This window comes from Pinus tabuliformis, chromosome 3_2 (genome assembly GCF_031772625.1).
Source record: "Pinus tabuliformis cultivar Carrire ecotype Pingquan chromosome 3_2, CPIR1, whole genome shotgun sequence".
In the NCBI taxonomy this organism is placed as follows: Eukaryota; Viridiplantae; Streptophyta; class Pinopsida; order Pinales; family Pinaceae; genus Pinus; species Pinus tabuliformis.
In genome coordinates this window covers 1015827641-1015855335 of record NC_142302.1, presented here as the reverse complement: position 1 = coordinate 1015855335, position 27695 = coordinate 1015827641, and the positions used below count along the sequence as shown (strand labels likewise).

Below are 27695 nucleotides of genomic sequence, written 5' to 3'. Positions count from 1 at the left end.
GCACCTTGGGAGTGGAAAATTTAGACTTTCTATCCCTCTCACCAACAACAAGTCTTTTTCTTTAGAATTATAGAACCATTGCATACTTATTCCAAGTTGCCCGGTTTTTTACAAACCCAATCGGTTACGATCGGTTAGGTACCAAACCCGTCGGTTTAGTAACAAAACCATCTAATTTGGTAACTAATCTGTCCTAACCAACCATGAATCGGGTTTGTTGCTCAAGTTAGCAAGCTCGAGCATCTGACCGACCGGTTTGGCCGATTTCTGGTTCAACCCAATTGGTATTTAAAACTATGGACGTGGCAACAATATTCCAAATCCCATATATTTCATAGTATTTCCATCAAGAATCTTTTAGTTGTAAACACAATAAGGAAAAGCTATCAAGTTTTTACAAGTAGATTATCAGCAGCCATACGGGTATAATTACCATAGACACACACTTCTCCATACGAAGACATAACATCTACTTGTAAATACTTGATTATATTTTCCTTATTGTGTCTACAGCTAAAAGATTCTTGATGGAAATACTATGAAATATATGGGATTTGGAATATTGTTTCCACGTCCATAGTTTTTAAAACCAACCAGGTTGAACCGGAAATCGGCCAAACCGGTCGGTCGGATGCCTGAGCCTGCTAATCGGAGCAATAAACCCGATTCATGGCCGGTTACGACCCGTTTGGTACGTAGAAGTTGACTTAGCCGGTGTAAAGACTAGAGCGAACTTCGAAGTGATCGAAATCATGGATGATAAAGACCCCTATACTACTATTCCCATTGAATAAGCATGATGGGTGTATCTCTACTATTTCTGTTAGTTTACTTGGCTCGAATACAAGCTCTAGTACAAGCTTTGGGATACAAGCATTATTAAAGTTATGTACTCATACTAAGTTGATTAGTCTAATGACCATTCTTTAACCACTCTTTCTGTTTCCGTGCTTTCATGAGTTAAAACACCAATGCCTGCAAGTTCGTTTTTGTATCCATTTTGGAGGCAATTCCACAAACCGGTCGTAACCGCCCATGAATCGGATTTATTGCTCCAGATAGCAAGCTCGGGCCTCTAATTGGCCGGTTTGGCCAATTTCTGGTTCAACCCAGTGGGATTTTAAAACTATGGACATGGCAACAATATTCCAAATGCCATATATTTCATAGTATTTCCATCAAGAATCTTTTAGCTATAGACACAATAAGGAAAAGTAGTCAAGTTTTTACAAGTAGATTATCAACAATCATACAAGTATAATTAACACAAACACACACATATCCATACCAAGACATAAGACATGGCAACAACATTCCAAAACTTGTATATTTCATACTAATTCCATCAAGAATCTTTTGGTTGTAGCAGCAACGAGGAAAAATTATCGAGATTTAACAAGTAGATTATTAACAATCATATGGATGCAATTAGTGAGAAACAGCATACCAAGCTTTGCCAATCAATTATAAAGCACAAAATCCATTTATTTAACAAATGCTAGAAAAGCATAATACCATACCATCTATTGTCTAATGTTCATCAAGTTTCTGCTCAACAATCCAACTTTAGCAATTATTTTGAAAGCATAATCATCTCGTGTGATAAGCAAGTACCTGCCCTTTGAAGATACAATAGAAATTCTTTCACTTCGTAAATATTCATACGCCTTTTGGAAACTTGCCTGATCTTTGAAACAAACAAATCCTTTTGTAAAAGGTTCAAATTTACGGCTTGGTGAAATATAAACCTTTACCCAACTTGCAGTTGCTTGATGAATGACGCCCAACACATCTGATGGGGTCACATCTTTCTCCAAATTATCTAGCAAAAGAATTTGGGAGCGAGGAAAGAAATTCTCCTCACTCTTCATATCCTCCCTCTCATGACCATCGAAATATAGTGTTTTCAAGCAATCAGGTGTTGGGGCAATATTCCATCCATAACCATTTTTCGTACGTATCAACTCATCTGCTTGAGGTCTACCTGCATTCCTTAAGTTGTACCTTTTAATCATAGATTTTTCAACAATATATTGTGCTTTACAATCCTTTTTATGTCGTAAGAATTTTACAAAGTCCTTGAGCACAGGGTGACTTTGAACACTACCAGATTGTAGCAAATATATGTTCTCACAGTGAACGGTGTCTCCTTGCCCCTCTTTGGGGCCAGCAAGCCATACAATATCATATGTACACATACACTGTGCTTCACCACTCACAATAATATGTTTCAACCGGGAGATCTGCACCCAGCAATACTCAATTGTCACTACTTTCGGGTAAGCATGAAATAAAACAGATTTATTGCTATATGCTAAGGGAACAATAGATACCTACAAACTCATTGTTTCAAACATTATCATAAATTTAGCAAGGCAGTAGAATACTTTACATCTCCTAGTAGAACATAGAAACTGACAACAGTAACTCAGATTTAGAGTGGGTGTTCAAACTTCAAACGCACAAAATCCCAATTTTCAGAAGGCAATAAGTTGCAGCATGAAGTTATTTCTTCACAAAGATTCAAAGTGGGAAATACAAGAAGAGCAGCATTGTGTTCCCATGACATGAAAAAATTATTATTAAAACAGCAGAAGTCTCATCACACGATGATTTTGGTCCCAATTTAAATTGGGTCTCTAGAATCCTTTTGAATGTGAGACAGCTAACATAAATCGAAGTAGTCTCTAAAATTGAAATCAACCAAACAACACCATCCAGAGCACTTTGGCTTCCAGAATCTTACCATAGAAACTTCTTATTTTGGTTCCCCCTTTCCTTCTTAGATATTTTATGATTTATTTTTCTTGAGTATTTTCAGAGCTTCACTTGTTTGCAGAAGCATACAAAAGTATGTATGCACTGAGGTTTATGTTCTCGGATGATTCTAAAAGATGTCCTAATTGTATCTGTGTGCTACAACAAATTGTTTGTCTTCTTGTTTACACTCATGTATCTCTCATGGATGAGACCCAGATCTGTTAACCAGAGCCCTAACTTTAGCAATTACCAAGAGCGACCAATGCCTATGACCACACATGATCGACACTTACGGCATTAGCTCCAAAGTATGTTAAACTTTGTATTCCTATGTTCTAGTAGCAAAGCTAAATCCATTTGTTACTACCATGTCAGGCACTGCTACTAATAGCATTCCTTTACTTGTTAAAAGTCACAACAGAGTCTTTCTTGCAAAGTAGTTTTTAAATTAGATCCTTTTAGGCCATGCATTCATTCTTACTTCCATTAAATGCATGCAGGAATTTTTTGCGCACAAATAGAAATTGTCTAGCTGCTACTTATGGGAATGCTTCTTTCCAAGTGTTACGTACCAACTCCTACATTAAGACCATTTAGAGCTAGAAGCACTCAACTTCGAAGCACCTCTCCACCCACAGGCCTAGAGCTAAAAATCACTACTTGTGATCAAATTTATCTTCTCTGCAGCTGAAATTTCAGAGCAAGTGATGAAGTCATAGTTGCGGGGGAGCGCCCCCCCCCCCCCTCGAACCCACTCCCGAATCGCACTCCAGGCCGGAGCGGCTAGGGAGCGCGCTCCCAAAATCGCTCCGGGATGGGAGCGATTTTCGGGAGCGCGCTCCCTAAAAAAAATTTACGCTCCCTGCCTGTTCGGGATCGTTTCAGGGAGCGATCGCTCCATCGCTCCCGGAGCGATTTTTAACGCCCGGGAGCGATCGCTCCCCAATCGCTCTCGGGCGTTAAAAATCGCTCCGGGAGCGATCCGGCAGAAGATAAAGAATTTACAACAAAAAAAAAAACAAAAAAAAAATAAATAAATAAATAAATTAAAAAAATTAAAAAAAAAAAATGGTTTTAAAAGCCCAATGGGCCTAAAAAAATTTCATTGTGACTTCATTGAGCAAGAGTTTGGAGCAAGAGCAAGAGCAAAGGAGCGAGGAGCAAGTGCTGAGGAGCGAGGAGCAAGTGCCAAGGAGCGAGGAGCAAGTGCCAAGGAGCGAGGAGCAAGCCTGCAGAGGTAAGTAACTTAGTAATTTAGTTAGTTTAGTTAGTTAGGTAGTGATTTAGTTAATTTAATTTAGTTTATTGAGTTTAAAAATCATAAATTTAAATTAAATTAATTAATCCCAATAAATTAAATTAATTTGCAGATTCAGGAATCAAAACCCTACAAACATCAAACACCATGGACCTGGCTATATTTCTTGGCATTTTCCTCTTCCTAATCCCTTTTATGGTTATTATGGTGCTGGAGAGTAGGAAACGAAGGGGCCAAACTGAAGAGGGGGATGAAGAAGCTGGAGAAAGTCAAATTGGTGAAAACCCCAGTGAGGAGCTGGAGGGTGAACATGACCCTCAAAAAACTAAACAAGACCAAACTCCATTGTGGAAATATGTTAACAAGGTTGAAACAGGGAGAGGGGGTGGAACCACTAAATTTCATTGCCCCCATTGCAACACTGATTACACAGGTTCATACACCCGTGCTAGAAGACACCTCTGCGGGAAAAGGCCATGGGATGGAGACAAACAAATAGGAATCAAAACTTGTACAGCGGTGTCAGCGGCGGATAGAGCCAAATACATAAGAGAAGAGGAGGAAGCCCAATACAGATCAAAAAAATCAAGGGGTTTCTTTGAACCAAGCTCACACTCACAAAGAACTCCTTCAGCATCCTCCCAAGGCAGTGGATATGGAGGCACAGGGTCATCATCTTTAAGGCGTAGAACCATATCAGATTTCCTTGATGAGGGGTGTAGGAATTATGTGGATTCAAAGGTTTACAGGTTTCTCTATGCATGTGGGATACCATTCAATGTTCTTCGCTCACCTTATTGGCACGAAATGGTTTCTGCCATAAATGATGCCCCTAAAGGATACAAGAGCCCTGGGTATGACAAGGCAAGAACCGTTGGCCTTGATCATGAAAAAGCAAAAATATCACATTCTTTGAATAGAATGACAAGTTCTTGGACTGACCATGGGGTGTCCATTGTATCTGATGGATGGACAAATGAAAAAGGCAAGCCATTGATAAGTGTTCTTGCTGTGTCTGTTAGTGGTCCCATCTTTCTAGTTGCACATGATTACTCAGACAAGTTCAAGACCGCCATCAACATTGCAGAAGCATTACTTGAAACAATTGAGCGTATTGGCCCATACAATGTCATCCAAGTCATCACTGATAATGCTCCTAATTGTAAGGCAGCGAGAGCAATTATTGAGGATAAATACCCGAACATATTTTGGTCTGGATGTTTGGTTCACACATTGAACCTTCTGTTGCATGATATTGTCAAGAACAAAAATGAACAATACCAATGGATTGGTGATTTGTACAAGAAAGGCAAACAAATGATAAAATTATTACAAATCATAGCAATACCCATGACCTTTTCCGCAGTCACTCGAGATTGGAGTTGTTGAAGATTGCGAAGACCAGATTTGGTAGCTATTACCTCACCTTCAGGCGCCTTTTGAAGGTAAGAGAGGCATTAGCTAGCATGGTATCAAGTCCACATTGGCAGGTATTAAAGGAAAGGGCTACAAATGTAGCTGACATGGCAGGTTTTGAAATGGTGGAGGAGGCCGCTCTTGATGGGCAGTTTTGGACAACTGTGAGGCAGGTATTGGATTTCACCAAGCCAATTTATCACATGATTCGGTTTGCAGATACAGACAAACCAGTGATTGGCGAGGTGTATGAGCAAATGGATACCATGTTGGGGGAAATAAAAGACATTGTTCATAATAGAGATCCCAACTTGTACAAACTGATTCATGATTGTGTGTGTGAACAGTGGAATAGGCTTAATCTTCCACTACATTGCTTGGCGTATATCCTTACGCCAAAATACTACTCTACATCTTGGTTGGGCCAAACTGTAGCAGGGGGTGGGGTTAGGACCAAACCCCATTTAGATCCAGAGGTAACTAAAGGATATTTGGAAGCATTAGAAAAGTTGGTACCTGACAGGGAGGAATGTGCAGTTGTGTGCCTTGAAATAGGCAGATACTTCAGTGGCACTGGTTTGTATGGTAACTTCCATGCAATGGACGACAGAGATAGATTTGATACTCTCACATGGTGGGAAACATATGGCGGGCATGGACTTTTGCCAAAATTGGCAAAAAAAGTTCTTTCACAGGTTGTAAATACTTCTTCTGCAGAGAGGTGTTGGAGCACCTACAGCTACATACATAGTATGAAAAGAAATAGACTCAATGAAAACTGAGCAGAAAGCCTGGTTTATGTGCACTACAACTTGAGGTTGTTGAGTCATTACTGTGATCGGGCTTATGAGGATCCCACATATAAAGTTTGGGACAATCACCCAGAGGATGACAATTTGCAGGATGGCATTGTACATATTGAAGAACTGGAAGAGGAACTTGTAGGGGATGAAGATGAAGCAGCTACAGCAGCCATGCCACCTCCACCTCCACCTCCACCATCCAGTAGCAGTGCTCGAGGTCCGAGTCTTGTTCCTTTGCTGTCGCCACCTCCATCTACACCCTCATGTGGAGGTTCTAGTTCTGGTCGTCGGTCTGTGCGGGAGACTCCTAGAAGACCACCACGACCTGCTTATACTCCTGGAGACTCTCGTGGCAAGGGCCACATGTAGATTCTGATTTACAGTTTACTTGTCTTTTTTAGTTTCTATTAGACTTTAGTTTTCATAACTATTGAGTTTTGAGTCCTTGACTCTTGACTCTTTCATATCATAATGATATTTTTTGTAAACAATATATCACTGTGACAATGAAAATTTGAAGTTTGAAGTTGGGCCTTGGCAATTATAACTCATTGGTAATGATGTGAATTATGAATATGATGCTTTGTGAAAGACTAAAGTTGTTTCATTTCATTTCATTATTCATGTTTCATTTTATAAATTTATAACATTTCATATCATGTTAACAGTTAGAAGTTAGGATTTAGAAATATCTTAGATATTACTTCTTGTAATGGTTAAACTTAGCTTACAAGTACAACTTTGGAGATCAATGATGATAAATGTTATTGAATTTTCAATTTTGAAAGCTTGAAGTTGAAACTTTAAGATTGAATTTGATGAATCATGATTCATGATGATGAGACTCAATATGTTGCAGTTGTAATATGTATTTTACTAACTTGTGGACATGGTTGATGACGATTATAATTTCTAGATGATTGATGTGATATGGTTCAATGATCAATCTATGTTTTTTTATGTTTTTTATGTCTAATTCATCATTCTACATGTTTTTGTTGACATATATGTATCAAAAATTAAAAAATATAAAAAATATATATATTTTTAAAAAATCGCTCCCGGATTCGCTCCCAAACCGGGAGCTTCTGAAAATGGTCGCTCCCGCTCCCCGCTCTCGCTCCCGCTCCCAAGCAACATTGGATGAAGTGATTTAGAGGTGTTGAAAATTGGGCAGCTTCAATCAAAATTTCATTGGCAAAACATAAAGGAAAATTCTTATTTTTGAGTTTGACAGGTCAGCCTCATGATTCTTCAAGTTGGCCCCACATGTGATAATTGGTCCTCTTAACACTCATATATATTGACCATCATTGACCTCATTTGGAGACTCATCCATCACATCACACATCACATCAAATGGTTCGATCTGATCTGAGAAACTGCAGGGAGTCTTCACATATGCAAAGGAGGAGAGAGAGTTCTGTTTGACCAGCGTTGACTTTCTGTTTTGGGCTTCTTTGACCAGTGTTGAATTTGGCACTTTGATTCTGTTTTGACTGAATTTCTTGAATGTTTTGGGAGGCCAAATTCAGGGAGACTTTGACCGAAATATTCTGCGCACTTTGACTGAGGTTGACCGCAGGATTGACTAGGGTTCAACTACAGGCTTGACAGTGGACTTTGACAGGATTGCAAGAAGAATTTTCTCTGTTTTGACCAAGTTTGACTCAGGAAGGCCGAATTTATTGATGGGTTGACCTAATTTTTCAGAGCAGGTTAGACCATTGACTTTGACTGATTAGGGCAGACTGTTGACTCTCTGTTGCCTGTTCCTCCACAGGCTGAAAAATTGCAGAGTGGTACCTTGGACCACATTTGACTTTCTCTCTCATTATTGACTTATTTTGGATTGGTTGATTTGCGAAGTCAGGGCTTTTGACTTTGACTGGTTCTTGGATGTACTATTTGGACTATGTATCTCATGCTAAACATTGATTGACTAATAGAAGAAGAAGAAGAATTAAGGGTTTTCCCCCTTGTGGGGTTTTTTCCTGGTCTTTAACCAAATATCTGCATCTCATTGTGCTTGGCTATCTTCTATTGTGAATTTATTGATTATTGTTCTATCTATAATTTCGTATTTGTTATTGGGGTGATTGAAATTGGAATAAATTGTCTAAAAGTGATTATAACAACATAGAACATTGTGAAAAACTAACATGGTATCAGAGCTGAGGTGAAGTTTAGCATAAGGAGACCAAAGAGCATGTTACAAATAAAATATATATACATAATATAAATATAAACAATGAGGATAGTTGTAATAATGACTAGTTAATTAGTAATTAGGTTGAAGAGGCATGTTTAGATGGGACATGACTCTCCATGAAGAGGCACTTGCTTAATATATAAGCAGGCCCCTCACTCTCATTGTATCATCATTCTTATTTATACTTATTAATATATATTATTGTATCTCAATGGAGATCTACATATTCCAAGTCTTCTAGAGTGTTTAACTTAAGAACAAACTTTGTTCGCTTCATTTGGTATCAGAGGCGTTCGATCCTCTAGCAAGCTCAATCGCTGCACAAGAGCCTCATTCTCCGATCCAGGGCTTTGGCCATAAAAACCATCAACCTTGTTGCCATCGTGACTAAAGCATTTGCTAAACAAATTGGAGTTTCTCCATCTTCACCAATAGGCCCTTGGCCATAAAAGAAAAAAATATATTAAATTCAAAAAATAAAAAATAAAAATTGGTAAAAAAAATTAAAAAAAATCGAAAAAACAGTTTATATATATATATATATATATAAAACAAAGGATTAAAAATAAATAAATAAAAATAATAAAATCGCACTTACCTCTTACGTGCTACATCTACAGCCGCCCCTACTCTCAACATATCCAATCGACTGACAACCCATCGTGGATAAGCCACGCAGGATTGCAGATGCCATCGTTCACAGACCCGCCTACGCCATCATCCAGCCATCCCTGCCGCAATATTCAACCCTTGTAGCCCCATCCGCACATAGTCACCACACAGACCCTTGCAGCCACCTTACACCACCCAGTCCAACGTATTCATCGAATCATCATCGTCCATTCACCTTGCCACAACTAACTGCTACGCAATTCGCTCACTACCAACAACTAGTCGCCACCAGCCCGCAACCACTCGAAAGTAGCTGATGTTGATCTCAAATAGCACAGCCACCCTTGTTGCCTTCCAAACTGCCACCATCCTCCTGGCTGCCTGCTCCAACAATCGACCGCTCCTCCGCTGCCACCATCCTCCTGGTTGCCTGCTCCAACGATCGATTGCTCCTCTGCTGCCACCATCAAGCCCCACACGACCCCTGTCTTCGCATTTCAACAAGTGGCCACCATTCATTTTGTGTTAGTATAGCCACCATCATATGAATTTAAATCAATCTGTACAGTAATAGAATTAAACAGTGACAAATTTGAAATCGATCGTACAACAATGCAGTTCATAGATTTTTCCAAAGGTTGTACCATCAAATAAATAGTGGAAGTCTCGTAGGTTGGCAGTACTGAAAACCTGTGAAAAATCACGCCCCTCCATGGTGGTATATCACTCAACGACTAAATATATGTGAAAAATTAATTAGAAAATAAAAAAATACTAATTCACATTGAATATTAACCATTCAAACTTCATTGGATACTATATTAGAATATATACTAATTAAATTATTCTCTAAGCATCACTTTGAAGTTACAAAAAGTTCCATTTGAAATAATTATTTAGAAAAGTGAAACTAGGTATTTTGAGGGGATGAAATAAATTATTATTAAAAAAACAGGGAGCAATTAAAAAAATAAAAGAAGAAAAAATTATTAAATTTTTTTATTTATTAAAAAGGTGATTTTTTTTTTATTGAAAGGGATTATTTTGAAATATTGAAGAGAGATGTTTGAGGAAGGCAAAGGCTATTGGAAGAATTTGAAGTAAGTTTATCTTGACAAAGAGAACTAACATCTAATTCAGAATTGAAGGAAGGAAGATTTTTAGAAACCTTACCCAGCTATGCTAAGGCGCATGAAAAGATGTTACTCTTTCTATCTCTCCCGCCGAAGATAAAAATTATATAACGACTAAAATCACAAACCAATTAGTGATTTCGGAGTCCAATATAATCGAAAATTAGACTGCTTTGGCAACAAAAAAATGACATAACTAATTTACAGTTAAACATTGAAGATTATACATTTATATCGCAATTCTCAGTTCAAACCCTATGGAGCAATCAAGGTGACATTATTTTGGGGTCACCCTGGATGGAAGCGGTAGGGTCCGTCATCTTAAATACGAAGAAAAAGTTTTTAACATTTTCTTACAGGAAGAAGAAAATAACACTCCAAGATGTTACACTAAAGCCAAATTCAGTAACGCCATAAGATATATCAGATATTTCAAAAGTAATTTCTCAAGGTAAAAAAGTATTACAAAATATGCAAAATGAAATTGACAAAATCACTGTTGATAGAAATAAAGAAGTCTTACGACTTAAGGATCATAGCGAAAAATTACTAACACAAATTAAAAAGCTTAAGAATGACAAGAAGTCATTAAAAGGCAAGTTAGAACAACTTGCTCAAGAAGTATGAAAGTCTCTAGTGGTAACAGTCCAGGTTGAAGATAAGGGAGCAGATACCAATCTAGTGAATATCACAACTCAAGAAGAAGACAAGCAAGTTGAAGAAAATACACACTTAGATGTTGCAGTTCGGACGATGAACATCCCAAGTGAAGGTTCTATAACCAACTCAACAACATCCTCACGAGAAGAAAATAAAAAAAATTCCACACACCTAATAAGGGAAAGTCAAACCAAAAAAGTTCCATCATGAGAGTAGACAACTCAACCAAGCTATGTATCGGGACCATTCAGAACAGAAACAAGAAACCGATGTTCCAAAGAATATTGATGTAACCTCAATCTAGTTTTATGATGACAATTCGCTATGAAATTCCAGTGATCAGAATATTCCACAGAAGATTAATCAAGGATGGTCTGATCCCCTCTCAATGCGACAATTTTGTTTAACACTTAGAAGATCATGTCAACTTGTATCAACAAAGATGACAGTGCCAAGACGAGAAGACATTCGAAACCGAAAAAGAGATCAAACCTTTTGCATCAACAAGCTTTGAGGACAAAGCTTTTTTGAGGAGGAAGGCAATGTTACGAATAAAATATATATAAATAATATAAATATAAATAATGAGGATAATTGTAATAATGATTAGTTAATTAGTAATTAGGTTGAAGAGGCATGTCTAAATGGGACATGATTCTCCATGAAGAGGCACCTACTTAATATATAAGCAGGCCCCTCACTCTCATTGTATCATAATTCTTATTTATCCTTATAATATACATTATTGTATCTCAATGGAGATCTACATATTCCAAATCTTCTAGAGTGTTTAACTTAAGAACTAACTTTGTTTGTTTCAAAGCACCCCTTTGAGACACTCTTTTTGCTGATTGGTGATCAAATGTCTTGTGCATAGATGACAGCTGAATGATGCCTCCAACTTTGCAGCATGGAGGGCTAGATTAGATCTCACACTTGAAGAAAAATGATGTGATGGAATATGTACAGGGTCATGTAGTTGAGCCCCTTGAGAATGCCAATGCCAGTGCCAAGACCAAGTACAAGAAGGGTAAGATCAAGGCCAAGAAAATCATAATTGACTCTCTTAGAGACCATTTCATCACCTGTGTCCACCATCCTTTCATTTTTCTTTCAACTTTCAAACCAGCGTTGCTGAAAATTACCCTTCACATCACCTTGCACTTCATAGCTTTAATTTCCAAAAAACCTCATTAGGGAAGCCTCCTTGAGCCAAAGGAGATCTGGCCTGAAGCACAGAGGAGGGTTGGTGAGGTGACACAAGGCAGTGGCCAACCTCCTAGTTACCAAAGTCTACCATCTTAGTGCTCAGGGCCTTCTTGGATAAATGATCAACTTCTTGGAATAACAAGATTATCTTTTAAGTCAAATTCACCTATGATGTTTCACAATGTTGACACCTAATCTTTAGGGATTAGGAAAATATTATAAGTAATGTAAATATGAAAATGAGAAGATGAAGAGACATTGGAGTATGAATCCGAATAGTCTCCATCTCCTTGTATATATTCATTATTTTCCTCATAGAATGCATCATTCGTGGAGTTACTAATGCCTAGCCTGACATGGTATCAGAGCACGGGCCCCATTTTAGCATTGTTTGCCCTGTAACTCCTATCTACTACCATTTTCTCTACTTCCATTTAGAGTTGTCCCTACTCTGTCCATTGTCCCTTTGTGAAACTTGAAGCAATTAATTCCTTATGCGTTGATTAAATCTATCTTAGTCGATTTTTTGTGTGTTGAGTTATGTGTTGTCGTTAGTCAATAAAATGTGTTGGAGCATTAATTATTTGTTGAATTCTCTGCTAAATTATTTGCGTTGAACGTTGTTCCTCAATGTTGGTTAGAACGTTGGTCCGTTGGTTAGAACGTTGGTTTGAACGCTAGTGCTCTTTATATTCTATGTGATTCTCTGTGTTGGTCAATCTCTGCATTGAACACCTTAGTTATATGCAACAATGTCGTATTGCATCTCTATGCGTTGAAATTTTAATGGTCGAGGTATGTGTTGGTATGATGGTATGTATTGGCTAGTCGCTCTATTTAAATATGTTGGTCATTGTTGGTTAGAACCCTATGTTGAAAGTTGTGCACTATCCATTCTCTGCGTTTATTTTTCAATGGATTGTGGTTAAGACATTGTGCAATTGGTCATTGTTGCATACATTGGTTGTCATGTATGCTGGTTGTTGTGTATACTGGTTGCAGCATTGAGTTTGTGCCTTATCTGTAGCGCTAGTATGTGTTCGTCAGTTCTTATTATATGCTAGTATGTCATATACATCGGTTGATTGTGTTGGTCAATGTTATATGGTTGAATTATAGTGTAATGTGTGTTGGTTGGTTGGTTTAAATCATATGTATGGTGCATTGAATTGGTTTATGGTGAGTTGAATGTCGTGAGCCATGAGTTATGGTTGAATTGAAAGCTAGCATAATTGGTTAGCATTTTATTTTCATAAGCGTTGTTTTTAAGGATAGCACAAGTATACAATTTGAAATTGTAATCTCAAGGAAGGAAGATGTACTGTGAGGTGTAATTATTGTTAAAGATGCATTCTCTCATTTCTATCATTGGAGTAGTTCTCTCTAACAAAGAGAACTACCATGAATGGTCCATAAAAATAAAGCAAACCCTCATTTTCAATGAATTGTGGAAAGGAGTAAGTGAAGAAGTTGGGAATCCACCTGAAACCCCACTTCATACAAAGGACTTGCCATATGGGAGAACAAGAACAGTAAGGCCTATGCCTTGATTGTTGCATCAGTCAATGAAGAGGTGAGTCATCACATTGCACCATTTACAAATTCCTTTGAAACTTTAAAGAAGCTAAAAGACTTATATGACTCACACTCAAAGCTTGAAGTAGTCCAATTAATGATCAAACTCTTCAATCTTGAATTGAAAGATGATGATCCCCTTTCCCTAGCCTCTGAAATTAGAGCTATTATGCATGATATAGAAGCTACCGGAGTTAAATAGATGTTCCTCTCACAACTTTTGTCAAGGCATTATATCCCACATATTCTCATTATCTTGAGTCATTACAAGCTAGTGGAAAACTTAAGGAGATTTCCTTTGACTCTCTTGTGGAGAAGTTTGCAGAAAGAGAGAAAGCTTTTGGGAAGAAGAAGACAGTTGCTCAATCTTTTGAAGAAGTTGTGTGCCTTGCATAGAAAGAGAAGAATCAGGCACAAGATTCTTCTAGAGGAAGAGGTGGCAGAAGAGGACGTGGAAAGAAGAATAATAGAGGCAGGGGGCAAACTGTAGAAATTTCTGTTTTCCCACCCCGGTTTTCAGTTTCACCTTATTTCTCCCATGTAGTTAAATGCCCTTTCCCATAACCATACATTTAACAAGCTGAAAAAAATAAATATTGTTGAAAACACAAATTCTAGAAATTTTACAGAATGCTGGAAATTGCAGAAATAAAAATCAGCAGTAATAAACAGCCATTAAAACACATTTAAACACTGAGATTTTTGGTCAACTTGACCCTGGAAAAACCCTCTACAACTCTTGGGGAAAACCAGTTTGAGAGCTCTTCTTTATTTCTGAAAATTGCCTTTTTCACAGTGAGAAATATTCAGCAAAAAAATCAGCAAGCAAATTTACAACTTATCTCTTTTCCCATGCCTCACAGCAAACTGGAAATTACAGCAAACAGGACAGCAATAAATGTTGTACGGCCTCCTCGATTTTCGTGCCCACTTTCAGCATTAAATGTTGTTGTATGGCCAGCATTAAATGCGTTGTACGAACTGCAATAAATGCGCTGTACGGCCCTCGTTTTGTGTGCAGAAAAATCAGCAAACTGCTCCTCGATTTTTGTGCAAACCACTCCTCGAAAATCGTGCCAAAATCTGCCTTTCACTGTGTGTTGAACCAACTGTACAAATCTGCTCAACTGCTGCCTTGGAATGTGTGCCAAGTTGTTGTCTCCTTCTCCTCCCTGCTCAGAAATCTCTCTTGCTCTCTTGCTCTCCTTCTCCCAATCTGCTCATGAAAGAATGAATGACCTTTTCCTCCTTTTCCTCCTTTAATCTAACCCCAAGTGATTTTTGGGTGATCCAAGTGACTTTTGGGTGATCCCTAAATCCAATGGCTGAAATAGATTGAGATCTAAGGCTGAGATTAAATGCTCATTTAAATCTCACTTTTTATTTTTTTATTCACCCCACTTTAATAAAGACCCACTTAGTCATTTATTTCCAAAGTCACTTTTCCTTTCTAATTTTTCATTAACTTTATAAAAGTCACTTTAAAATTAGACTTAGTAACTTTATCACTTAAAGTCACTTTTAAATTAGATTTAACTTTATAAAAATTATAAAGTTACTTTAGGAGAAAAATTAAATTCTTTTGGACACTTTTCTCTAGGCCAAAGATCAAAGCCTAAGGGAACCACCTGTCCTCCGGTACCAAATTTCAACACAAACATTATCAAGGAGGAAGTCCTGATCTTCATTGTATACAATGCAATAGAAATGGACATGATTCTTCCACATGCAAGCTCTCTTTGGACGAAATCAGACAAGAAAAGAATGAAGAGAAAGGAAAATCACAAGATCCAGCGAAAGGTAAAGCACCTGAATCCGCTCATTATATTGTGGCACATTGCAATATTGGAGTAACTGAAGACTTGTTTAATGCTTCACTTGCTTCATGGAAAGATGCATGGTTGCTTGATTCAGGAGAAACCTACCACATGACCTTTCGAAGATATTTCTTTGAAGAATTCAGTGACAATGTAGATGGAGCAGTCTACTTTGCAGACAAGTCAAAACTCAAGCCATCTAGACTTGGCACCATCAGACTCAAATTGCCTAGACTCCCTGACTTTCTTCTACATGATGTTCTCTACCTCCCAAAGTTGCAGAGAAACTTGTTGTCCTTGGTTCACATTCGCCAGCAAGGACACTCCATTCACATGTTTGATGGCAAGGTTGAGGTGAGAAAAGCATCAAACAACTCACTTGTCATGACTGGGATAGAAGAAGAAATAGTCTTGAAGTTGCAAGGAACCTCTTCTCATGCACAAAATTTTGCATACAGTTCTCAATATGATGAAGGTACACTACCATCCAATCTCTTATGGCATGCTAGATTTGGACATCTGAACTATGACAGTCTTCGTTTATTGAAGAGAAATGGTGTTACTGGTTTGCCACCATTCCTAGGAAACTTAAGCAATGTGATGCTTGTATCTTAGGAAAACACAACAAACAGTGATTTCATGATTCTCATTCCAGAGCACATAGGAATCTTGAATTGATTGTGTCTGACTTGTGTGGCCCTATGCATGTTCCTTCTGCAAATGGAAATACATATATGATGGCTTTTTTTTATGACCATACCAAAATGTGTTGGGTATATCTGTTGAAGAAAAAATCTGAATCTTTTGAAACTTTCAAAAACATTCATGCATGGATTGAAAATAATACACAATCTCATATTGGCTCTATTCGTACTAATAGTGGAAAAGAATATACTTCAAATGAATTTGAAAACTATCCTTGCCAGCATGGGATCAAACATCAAACAACAGTGCCTTATAATCCTCAACAGAATGGTGTAGCTAAAAGAATGAACAAGACAATCTTAAATATGGTACATTCAATGATGTTTTTCAAAAATGTAAAGTTGATGTTCTAGGCTGATGCAGTTCTATGTGCAGTGTATATTAAGAACAGGTGTCCATCTCATGCTCTCAAAAACAAGACTCCCTATGAAATGTGGTATGGCCACATTCCTTCGGTGAGGCATCTCAGGGTTTTTGGTTCCACCTATTATGCCTTGATACCTAAGGAACAGAGAAACAAAATTGGTGCAAGGAGTTGAAAATGTATCTTCTTGGTGTACTCGGATACCTCCAAAGCATATCATCTCTATGATGAAGTAATTAAGATGTTTATACTATCTAAAGATGTAATTTTTCTTGAAGCTTCCAAGACTAACAATGTTGTTGAGCGGTAGCTTGATTGCTTGGATAGATTTGGGCATGTAAAATCTTTTCAGGAATTTGATAATGAGATTCCACATCTTGAAGGGGGGGACCCTATTCTAAATCAATCTATGGAATCTCCTTCTGAGGCACTCTCTCCCCATCATGAAGCTCCAAACACTAATCAAGAAGACGCTTTGAGTAATGTGATTGAGAGAATTGGAAGGTTCGATCTTGATTCAGCCTCATCTCAGTTAACTGAATAGCCTGGGCCATCTCAGAAAGGTCCTCCAAAATGGCTCACAAAGAAACTTGAAAGTGTTCATGCTGATGAGGTTAGAAAGACTGGAATGAGAATTTCTACTAGACAGAATGGAGGTGATATAGACAAATATGATTCAATTGTTGATATGGATGTTTATTTCACTAGGAGACTCATGGGACCAGTATTTGTGCCCTAAAGCCACTTTGGAGCACCACATGATGATTCACATGGACATTAAGGGGCCATCCCCTCGTGCACCATTTATGGAGCCCTCTCTCTCATCTTGGCACTTAGAGGACTCAACTCGGCCTTCCAATGGCCTCATTTCGTCATGACGTCATCATTTTTGGCCTACTATTGGATGGTTTATTCATAATTATGAAGTTACTTGGTGGAATTGTCACCAAGGCCTTGTTAGTTTGCACATTAAACTAATGTTAGGGACTTAGAATAGGAATTCGACCTCCTAAAGGTCCCATGTAAATAGAACTAGCTCTCATTGTGAGAGAGCATCATCACCACTTGGATTTTTTCTCTTGTACAAGAATTTTTCACTTTTCTCTTAGATGCTACTTTTTTTTTCACTGTAAAGAGTTACTTTTTTGTTATTCATTATGAATCAAAAAAAGTACACATTTTCAAAGTTAGAAAAAAAATCCAGACAGATACTGGGCATGGCTCTATAAGAAGCAAAGTAGAGAAAAAGACTCATACCCATATGATAATCATTGATCTATGCTCCCTATGAAGCTATATTGACTGAAATAAAAAGACAATATAACCTGAATGTTATGTTCCTGGAACAGCTAGAGAATACAGCAAGTACAGAATTGGATAATATAGCCATTTAACAGAGATACTTAATAAAGCATTTTATAATGTGATGTCCATTCTGGCCTGTAGACTTTGGATCATATTTGATGCAATTTACAACCACTGAGTGATGTGCTTTATGGAAAGTGATCAATTGTAATGGAGTAGGAGCTCTGACTCTTGTTGTCAATGAGCTCTTCAAGGATAATTAAACCAGGATCCAATTTCAGAGTTCTCTTTGAGAGAACATCTACTTTGGAATTGAACTCTCTATAAATGTGTTGAAAACTAATAGCTTGAAACTTTGATTTTATTTTTCTTATTCTGAGTTTCCATGCTTCTAAATGAAGTAGCTCCAGGCAAGTCGCTCCTTTCATCCAACCGACAACCCATTTAGAGTCACCGAGGATATGCAAATGATTAATGTTTTTGTGTTTTGCAAGCATCAAAAGAGTCCATGCGGCGATCAATTCAGATTTGGTATTTGATCCAAAGCCAGTTCCAATTTTAAAATGTATGGATCTATTTTCGCCGTTCGGTCATCTTGATCATCCCTCCTCCTCCACACACTTTCCCTTGAGCTGCCCCATCAAAGAAACCCATCGGCAAATATTGTGGAAAGAGTGGAAATTGGACTCTTCTCAATGATGATGCTTTTTGAAGGGGAAATAATTCCCTAAAATATGAAACAATTTTGGAGAGTAGAACAGGAATATATATCTTAGCATCTCTGAAGATTATCTTGTTTCTCAACAGCCAAATACTCCAGACAACAAAAATAGGCAGAGTACTAAGTTGTTTGTACTTCTTCACCCAAGTAAAAAGAGTTACTTCAAAAGAAGACTTCTTCATATCTTCATTAATGCCCAAAAACTGTAGAACATAGAACCATATTTCCTGAGTGAAATTAAACTTGTTCAAAAGATTATCAGTGGTTTGTTGGAGATGCTACTTGGATATTATTTGATGTATTTCAATATCTTTGGAAGATAAATTTTAGATATCTTTTTCTATGGTTGTATATATCTCTTGTCATCTTGTAAGTACATTTTGTTGAAATTTCTCTTGGATAATGTCTAATGTGTGGAATTATTGCAACTAGTTAATTCTCTTGTGCCCTAATTTATTGAATATCATTGTAAAAGGTTATTTGGTTGTAAATTGCACATGTTACTCATTGCATGACAATAGATGAATGTTCCTAGTGGATGGGATTTTGTTCTTCTTCCATGAAAAGCCATAGATATTGAGTAGGTAATTGTTGAAGAGTGGTTGCTAGGGCATCATTCTTTGGCCTCCTTGAAGACGATTTTGGCAAATCTTGAATCATCATAGACTCCATAGCCCAAGGATTAGGCACTGGTCCAAGAAAAATTGGTGATCAACCCTTCCTTCCCTCTCTTTTCTTCTCTCCAAAAATTTCGGTCCCTTTTTTTAGACGGCTCCCTACGACATCCAGCGAAAATCTATTAGAGAAGGAATCTTGATATTCCACTTGGATATAACTCTTCCTTAGTGTTTCCTATTGGAGACCTCAAATTTTGGTGGAATTCTCATGATTAATTCTCCAGAAATTCTTACGCCCTATGTGTGCCCTAGAAGGGAAACCTAGTTAGTTTTCCTTATAAGATGGTCTTTTTAAGGGTCATATGAACCTAGCATTCGGTAGAATAAATCTTACAAGACCCTTTCTCGTCTTAACTTGACCTAGTGAATACTTTGGAGGAATATCTTCCCACGTCATATCTAAAAACTTTAGGTCTAGCGTAAGCCCTAAATTAGGTCTTTCAAGGGGAGCGAAAGCCTATTTAAAGTGTCCAATCATCGTCCAAAGCTTCTTGAGAGGTCTTACCTCATCTTGGAAGTGTTGACCTTAGGCATACTCAATCATCATTGACTATCTCAAGCCCTAAGTCTATATTTTCCTCCTAGGTCTTTCTTGGAGAGCCTTTAGCATCTTTGAAGCATTTAACCCTAACTGAGTCTCTCCTTGAATAGGCCTTGTGAAATCATTGTATACATAGTCATATCCATTTCGAGTGATTTCCTCCTACCGGGAATTCTTCCATCGGTGGAAGTCCGTGAGCAGGGGCCATTGACTGAGGTGACAATGGATCTTTGTCCCATTGTTGTCTCTAGTTGTTGTCCCATAGGTTCCCCTCATAGGGCCCTGCTAGATTGTGTGGCAACAAGAAGTACATGAGAGATTTGTTGAAAAATTTGGCATGGCTAAGTGCAATCCTTTGACCACTCCAATGGAACAAAATTTAAAGCTCACATCCACTAAAGGAAATGAATTTGAGGATGAAACAAAGTACAAACAGCTCATAGAAAGTCTTAACTACCTGACTACTAACAGACCAAACATTTCATTTTCTATTGGAATGCTCTCCAAGTTTACGCAAAAGCCTTGTGAGGGCCATTGATATGCTGCAAAAAGAGTTTTAAGGTACTTGAAGGGAACTCAAGACTTTGGACTCAAGTATACACAGGTGGATGACTTCAGCTTGATTGGATACTCTGATTCAGACTTTGATGGAGATAAAGAAAATGGAGTATCTACTTCAAGTTATGTTATGAGTCTTGGATCAAGAGTTGTCTCCGGGAGGTCACAAAAACAATCAATTCTAACAGAATCCACAACAGAGGCAGAATATGTGTCAGTTGCAGAAGAAATGAAAGAAATTGTGGCTCAAGAAAATTCTTGAAGATTTGCAAGAGAAACAAGTGCATTCTACTCCTCTTTTGATTGACAATACTTTTGCAATAAAATTGGCCAAGAACCCAAAGTTCCATGATCGAACCAAACATATCAATACAAAGTATCATTTGATTCGACATCATGTTGAGGCCAAGACTATTCAACTATGCCATTGTTCCACAAAAGAGCAGATTGCAGACATCTTCACCAAAGCACTTGGAAGATAAAAGTTTGAAAGATTCAGAATGATGCTTGGACTCAACAACATCCTTTTAGATTAAGGGGGGGGAATGTTAACACCTAATCTTTAGGTATTAGGAAAATATTATAAATAATGTAAATATGAGAATGAGAAGATGAAGAGATATTGGAATATGAATTCCAATAGTCTTCCTCTCCTTGTATATATTCATGATTTTCCTAATAGAATGCATCATTCGTGAAGTTACCAATGCCAGGCCTGACACACAACATTCCAACATTCATATTCTCTATGGTTTCCTCCCTTCTCCTCTTCTTCCCAAGGCTCTAATGGCTTTCTTTCATCATCTCTTCCAAGGTTGCTTAGAAGAGGGGAGCGGAAGAGGGGAGCAAAAGCAGACACGGGAACAGGGAGCGACAATTTTCAGAAGCTTTGTGATTGGGAATGAATAGAGAGTGAACTTTATATAATATGTATTTTGATGCATATATGTCAACAAAAGCATGTGGAATGATGAATTAACTATAAAAAGCATAAAAAATGGATTAAACCGTATAACATCAATCATCTAGTAGACATAGGGTCATCAACAGTGGATCCCACTACATGGGATCATCCACATGAGCTACATAAACATAATATGGCTCAGAGTCTAAGGACTACCCAGACTCCTTTGCAACCTCAGTAGTAGTAATAGCGGCAAAACTAGACATCAAAACTACAAATCACTAATCAACACGATAACTCATGAAACTCATCAATGATTCAACACTACTAGAAATGGGATCATCAACAAGAGCTACATAAACATCATCTAGCTCAAAGTCTTCAGACTTGGATTGCTCAACCTTATAATATGGTAGAAATTGAAAAAATTTAACATGCGTAACCAATGATTTAGGTTTGAGTGAAGGATCTCCTCAACCTTATAATATGGTAGAAAAATCTTAGCATGCCTAAGCAATTATTTTTCTTTGAGTGAAAGGTACATTTTAGTTAAGGCCATGGTAGAGGAGTTCAACAAGCAATACCACCAACATCAACGAAGTTCAACAATCAATGACACCAACATCAAGGTACTTAAAGGGCTTCATGCTCTTGATCAAATGCCAATCTCATACCCTCACGCATGACAAAATCAATTGGAAACATTGCAATCCCCTAAATCTTGAAATCTTGAAACCATTAAGTCTGCTAGATTTCGAGTGATATCTAAAAATCTAGTTTCTCCATATGAAATCCAATGAGGTCGAAACCACTCTCAAACATCCTGAGTCATTTCATGATAATGTTAAAATTTTAGTAAAAGGATGAAATGAAAGATAAAGGAAAGCCAACATTGCTAGGGTTGAGAATCTTAACCACCTGTGAAAGCACTAGGGAGGGAGTGAATTTTTTTTGGCAGGAGCAACCAGGGAATGAATTTTATTTGGCAAGAACGCACTCCTTGGGTCACTCCCTAGGCACTTCCATTCGAAGTGCACTTCAAGAGCGGGTGCGAAGGGGGGAGGGATCCCCTACAGCCCTAATCTCTCCAATAACATAGCATGGAGACTATTTTTTAAACAAAACAAAAAACTCCCTCTTTCTCTTCTCTATGCTTCTCCAAAAGCAGGCCCTCTTTTTCCATTCGAATTTCCTCTCTTGGTATAAGCGAAAGGTGACAAGAGAGTCCTAATCTAAATCCTCCTAGTTCCAAGGATGTAAGGGGAGCAAGATACGAGAATGTTGGAGGTGGTTCAGGTTTCCTAGATCTAGGGGATGGTTACATACACTTTTCACATTTCCTATTAAACTATAGGTTAGGCTCAACATCAACATCATAGAAGAGTGAAGGTTCAAGTAATGGCAAGGTGAGTAGGAAGACAGATATAGGTAACTAGGCATATAAAAATTCCCTTCAACCCCCTTACCTTTCCCCTCTTTTGGTATCATAACTTCTTTAGGTGTTCATGATCAATTAGCCTTGCTTTTTTATTAAATGCAAATAACAATGTTTACAAATATTCAAAATCACCATGGCATGTCTACTTCATAGTTTAAATAAGGCATAGTAATAAAAATATCTACACAAAAACAATTCAACATAATTAAATTCAAATTATCCCAGAGGGTTGAAACTGGGACATTACACCTTTGTGCGCATTTATAGAGAATTCAGCACAGGAGTTGATCAGTTATCTAAAGAAGTTGTACCAATGCAAAAGTAATCCTTAACTAATCAGGAATTCAGAAAAGGACCCACATCTCTATCATGAAATCTTCTCTTTATTTGTAAATGTAACACAAAGATGCTACCTCAGTAATTTTATTGGTTTTTGGTTTTTGTTATAGGCATAGATCTTAAAGAATATTTTTTGAGAAGTAAAGGGTGCCTCATAGGAGCCTGGTAAGAATATCAGTAAGTAGGCACAGAACTGAAGAAATAACTTACAATGCTGTATTTTTAATCAAAAATACACAACGTGAGGCCTTTCTGTGCAGAACAAAGTATATTTTGATTTCAAACTTAAAATATCGAATAAAGAATTTTTGTCATTGAAAAAAAAATCATGTTTGCCTCTCCTGCCTGCCTCTTCTTCCTCTGTGTGGTTTGTGTAACAAAAATAATTATTGCGGGGATAATAACAGCTAAATATACCTATATTGTAGACTCTTGGAATAGCTTCTATGACAATAAAATATCCTTACAGGGATAATAACAGTCAAATATACCTAGATTGTAAGTCGTAACATCTTGGAATAGCTTTTATGAATGTTGCAAACAGGGCATCGGGATAAAATCGCCAAGGGTCCCAAAAACAAATAAAATCGCCTAAGGGTCCCAAAAACAAATAAAATCGCCTAAGGGTCCCAAAAAAAACAAAAATTTCTAGAAAATTGCAATAAAAATTGGCAAACATCTGCAAAATTAAGATTTTACTGTAAAAATCAGCAAAGATCATCTCCGCCAGAAAAAGGTTCAAAATTCTTAAAAATAAGAAAATAGCAATAAAGATCGACAAACATCTGCAAAATTAAGATATTACTGAAATATTAGTAAAAATCAGCAAGCTTCATCTCGGCCAGAAAAAAGGCAATTTCGCAATTTTTTAGCAATAAAATCGGGAAGTTGGCCATCCTTCCTTCCTTTCCATTAAGCTTCTTCTTATAGTAAGTTTTAGTTCCCTTCGTTTAAGCTTTCTCTAGTAATATTTAGGCTTCTTTCATTTTAGACATTGGACTTTAACCCTAATGAGGCCCACAATCCAGGGCATAATTCCCTGTCTTGGATGGTGAAGAGTCTCCAGACCTTTAGGCACTACTGCAAATTATTTTAAACAGCTCTAAAAACAGGTTAAAAGTTTTCAAATAAGGGAGCACAATACCCTGTCTTGGATTTTGGACTGTGGGTCTCCAGAGCTTTAGACACTACACTGCTCAAGGATTTTAATCAACTCTAAAAACAGCTTGAAATTTTCAGAGAAAGGAATTAATGAAAACCTGACCTTCTCAATCTCAGCGTCAAAATACCGAATGCTCTCGGGGCTTTCTTGCTCGTCCGGGTAGCACGACACGCAGACTTTACACCCTGGGTTTACTTCTTGGCAGTTCTCATCTTCAAGGCGCCTCGACGGAGGACGGAACTTGTCATACAATTCCTTCCCGTTTTTCACATCCGCAACCTCCCACTCTTTGCCACGTTTGTCAGAACAACCTTCGTGACGAACAATGAGTTTGCCATACTGCAGCCGAAGGGAAACGAAGTACCATGAATCGTCACCGTTGCCAGGCCGGAATTCAAGACCACTGTCGACACTCCTGGGATGGCAGGCGTGGGTCATGCTGAAATTCAGAAGCAGCTAATTGCAGGAAAACGGGGTGGGCTTCTGAGGATTCTGAGACGGTGATGGCATAGTGAAATGCATGCAGGGTGAATGAAAAATGTTGGGTGGTGAAAGAAATCGCTGTGTGACGTCGTATGAAAGGAAATGGCAGGTCAGTTGTTTGATAAGGTTGAAATTAAATTCGCACGGTCGTAGTAACTATCCTTGTGTCTTCCATTTACCCACTCAGCTGTACTTCAAGCTTGAACGTGGAAGCCTCGAGACAAGACATAGATCGCAGGTTCGACTCTCTTGACTTCGGGTTCGCTGACAATTAAATATTTTTAACTTAAATGTTGTATTCTCCGATGATAATGTAAAATGTTAATATCAAAATATTTTATTGCACTGGGAAGATCATAAATACGCTTACAGCTTAGGAGAATCTCTCACTGAGCTTTAATTTACTTGAAGAATAAATTGATAAGTGTTTTTTTGGTTTGTGTTCCAATGGATTATCTGCCATGACTTGACTATTTAATTTATTTTTATAATAATTTGGCTTTTTAATTTTATGATGCAGAATAGTTGTAAATTAATCTTAAATGCTGGAAATGAAATGAAATAATTTAATTAGAAGTCAAATTTAATTGAATATTATAAAATAATTTAATTAGACGCTATATTTAATCCAAAAACTAAAATGTAATAGATTTTTATTTAGTTTATTATTTACATTTATTTATATATATATATATATATATATATATAAATAATAATTCGATTATTTAATTTTATAATTTAAGTGAAGTTGTAAATGAACTTTAATAAAATAATTTAATTGAAGGTTAAATTTAATTTTATTTGTCAAGTTTCATTATCACAATAGGTTGAGGATGGGTATAGTTAGCAAGGTGACTCAGGGTCAAATCTCACACGGTGGTTATGCCCTGTCCTACAGGGAGGAGACATGCTAAAAAATCCAGTCAGCTTAGCGCTGGTGTGGCCTATGCACGTGCAATCCCCTGGTGATTTTGACGGATTAGATGCAAATCCAATCAGCTTAGGGCTAGTGTGGCCCATGCGAGCGCAATCCCTTGGTGATTTTGACACATTAGATGCCCATGAGTCGCACCGCCTTAAGCCACATGTCAAGCTCAAGGATCACAGACAACTTGACAAACAAATAAAAAAAGATAGCTTTCCATTAATATCATAATGAATTATTTTCTAGATAATGATTTGAACATTTAATTTATTTATCTTATAATAATTTGACTTTTTTTAATTGTATAATAATTTCATTTATTTTTTATTTATCTTATAATAATTTGACTTTTTTTTATAATTTTTTTATTATTTAATTTATTTTTTATTTAATAATTTGATTTATTTAGAATGTGAGATGTCAAAATTGCTCCATAATACATATTTTTGAATCTCCACATTCCGAGTCAAGACCCATAGTCAAGACAAAGGTCCAAACGATACTTAATTTTAATTTCTAAAAAATATTTTTTTATTATTTACTTTATTTTTTTATAACAATTTGATTTTTAATTTTTAATGATAATAAAAATATTATTTAAATTTATTTATTTTTTAATGATAATAAAAATATTATTTAAATTTATTTATTTTTAAAATCTTATTAAATAAATAAAAATAGATTATAATTTGGGGGCATTTAGAATTAGAGTTGCCTTTACCCACAGAGGAGGGAAGGTTATATTTTTTTTAGGGGTAAGGTTGTTAAGGTGTGACGACAGAATGAATAATGAAGGGAATATTATTTCCCATAGCTAGAGGGTCATGAAGGTGTGACGACACATTTGTTTTCTGGAAACTTGTGTTTTATAGTGGCTTTCTTATATTTGGTAGAGTGGGATTTAGAGTTTTATGTGATTTTATAAAGTTATTATTTTATCTTAGAATTTTAATTGAATATTTCATCTTTACACATAGATACAATGAATAATGAAGGGAAAGTTATTTCTCATAGCTAGAGGGTTATGAAGGTGTGAAAACATAATGAATAATGAAGGGAAGGTTATTTCTTGTAGCGAGAGGGTTATGAAGGTGTGACAACACGTGTTTTCTGAAAATTTGTGTTTTATTCCTTATATTTGGGATAGTGGGATCTAGATGTATTGTGTGATTTTATAAAGTTATAATTTATCTTGAAATTTCAATTGAATATTTCATAATTTGGGTGCATTTAGAATTAGAGTTTCCTTCATAGGTAGATATAATGAGTAATGAAGGGAAGGTTATTTCTCATAGCGAGAGGGTTATGAAGGTGTGATGACACAATGAATAATGAAGAGAAGGTTATTTCTCATAGTGAGAGGGTTATGAAGATGTAATGACACATGTGTTTTATAGCGGCTTCCTTGTATTTGATATAGTGGGATCTAGATGTATTATGTGATTTTATAAAGTTAGCATTCTACCCTAGGTTAAATTTAAATATTTAAATTATGGGGGAGTTTCAATTATATTTAAAAAAAAATATGGTTGGGAAGATAATTGTTTTGTTACAAGATTATCATAAATTCATCTTAATTTTTTGATCCACCAAGTATTCGAAGAGATCGATTCTTTAAGATGCAAACCTCTTTTTGGGTGTAAAACTTGAGAAAAGGTTTGCACTTGGAGAGATTTGATTCCTCTAAAATTTTGGTAAATCAATAGTTAAGATAGATTTATGCTAGTTATTAATAAGATTATTATTGTGCCGAGAAGTGCTCTCTCCAACCCAGTAAGGAAGAGATGTTGTAAGGTTAGGTTATGTTATGTAATGTAAACATTTTGACATGGTCAAATTACATAAAAATTAAATTAAAATTAAAACTAGCATAGATCCATTTAACTTTGGATCTACCAAGCACTGAAAGGGATCAAATCTCTCAAAATGAAAACCTCTTTTTGAATGCAAAACTTGAGGAAAGATTTGTGGGTCGATAAATTTTATTCTTATATGCTCTTAGTAAATATGAAGTTAAGATGGATCTATCCCTCTTTTGAGACACACTAATAAAATGTTTTAACTGCAAGAATAGTTGACACTAAAATATTTTATTTATGATTTAGATTCTACACATTA

At 36.8% G+C, this 27695-nt stretch overlaps 1 protein-coding gene across 1 annotated transcript; it reads right to left on the bottom strand.

The window, feature by feature from the left end:
- Positions 1–1523: 1523 nt before the first annotated feature.
- LOC149184032 (uncharacterized) lies at positions 1524–24782 on the bottom strand. The gene is made up of 2 exons (XM_089415198.1): positions 24272–24782; positions 1524–2243 (listed from the first exon to the last, which is right to left on the bottom strand). The coding sequence occupies exons 1-2, from the start codon at positions 24605–24607 to the stop codon at positions 1524–1526; spliced, it is 1056 nt and encodes a 351-aa protein (XP_089271324.1). The 5' UTR covers positions 24608–24782.
- Between the last annotated feature and the right edge of the window lie 2913 nt (positions 24783–27695).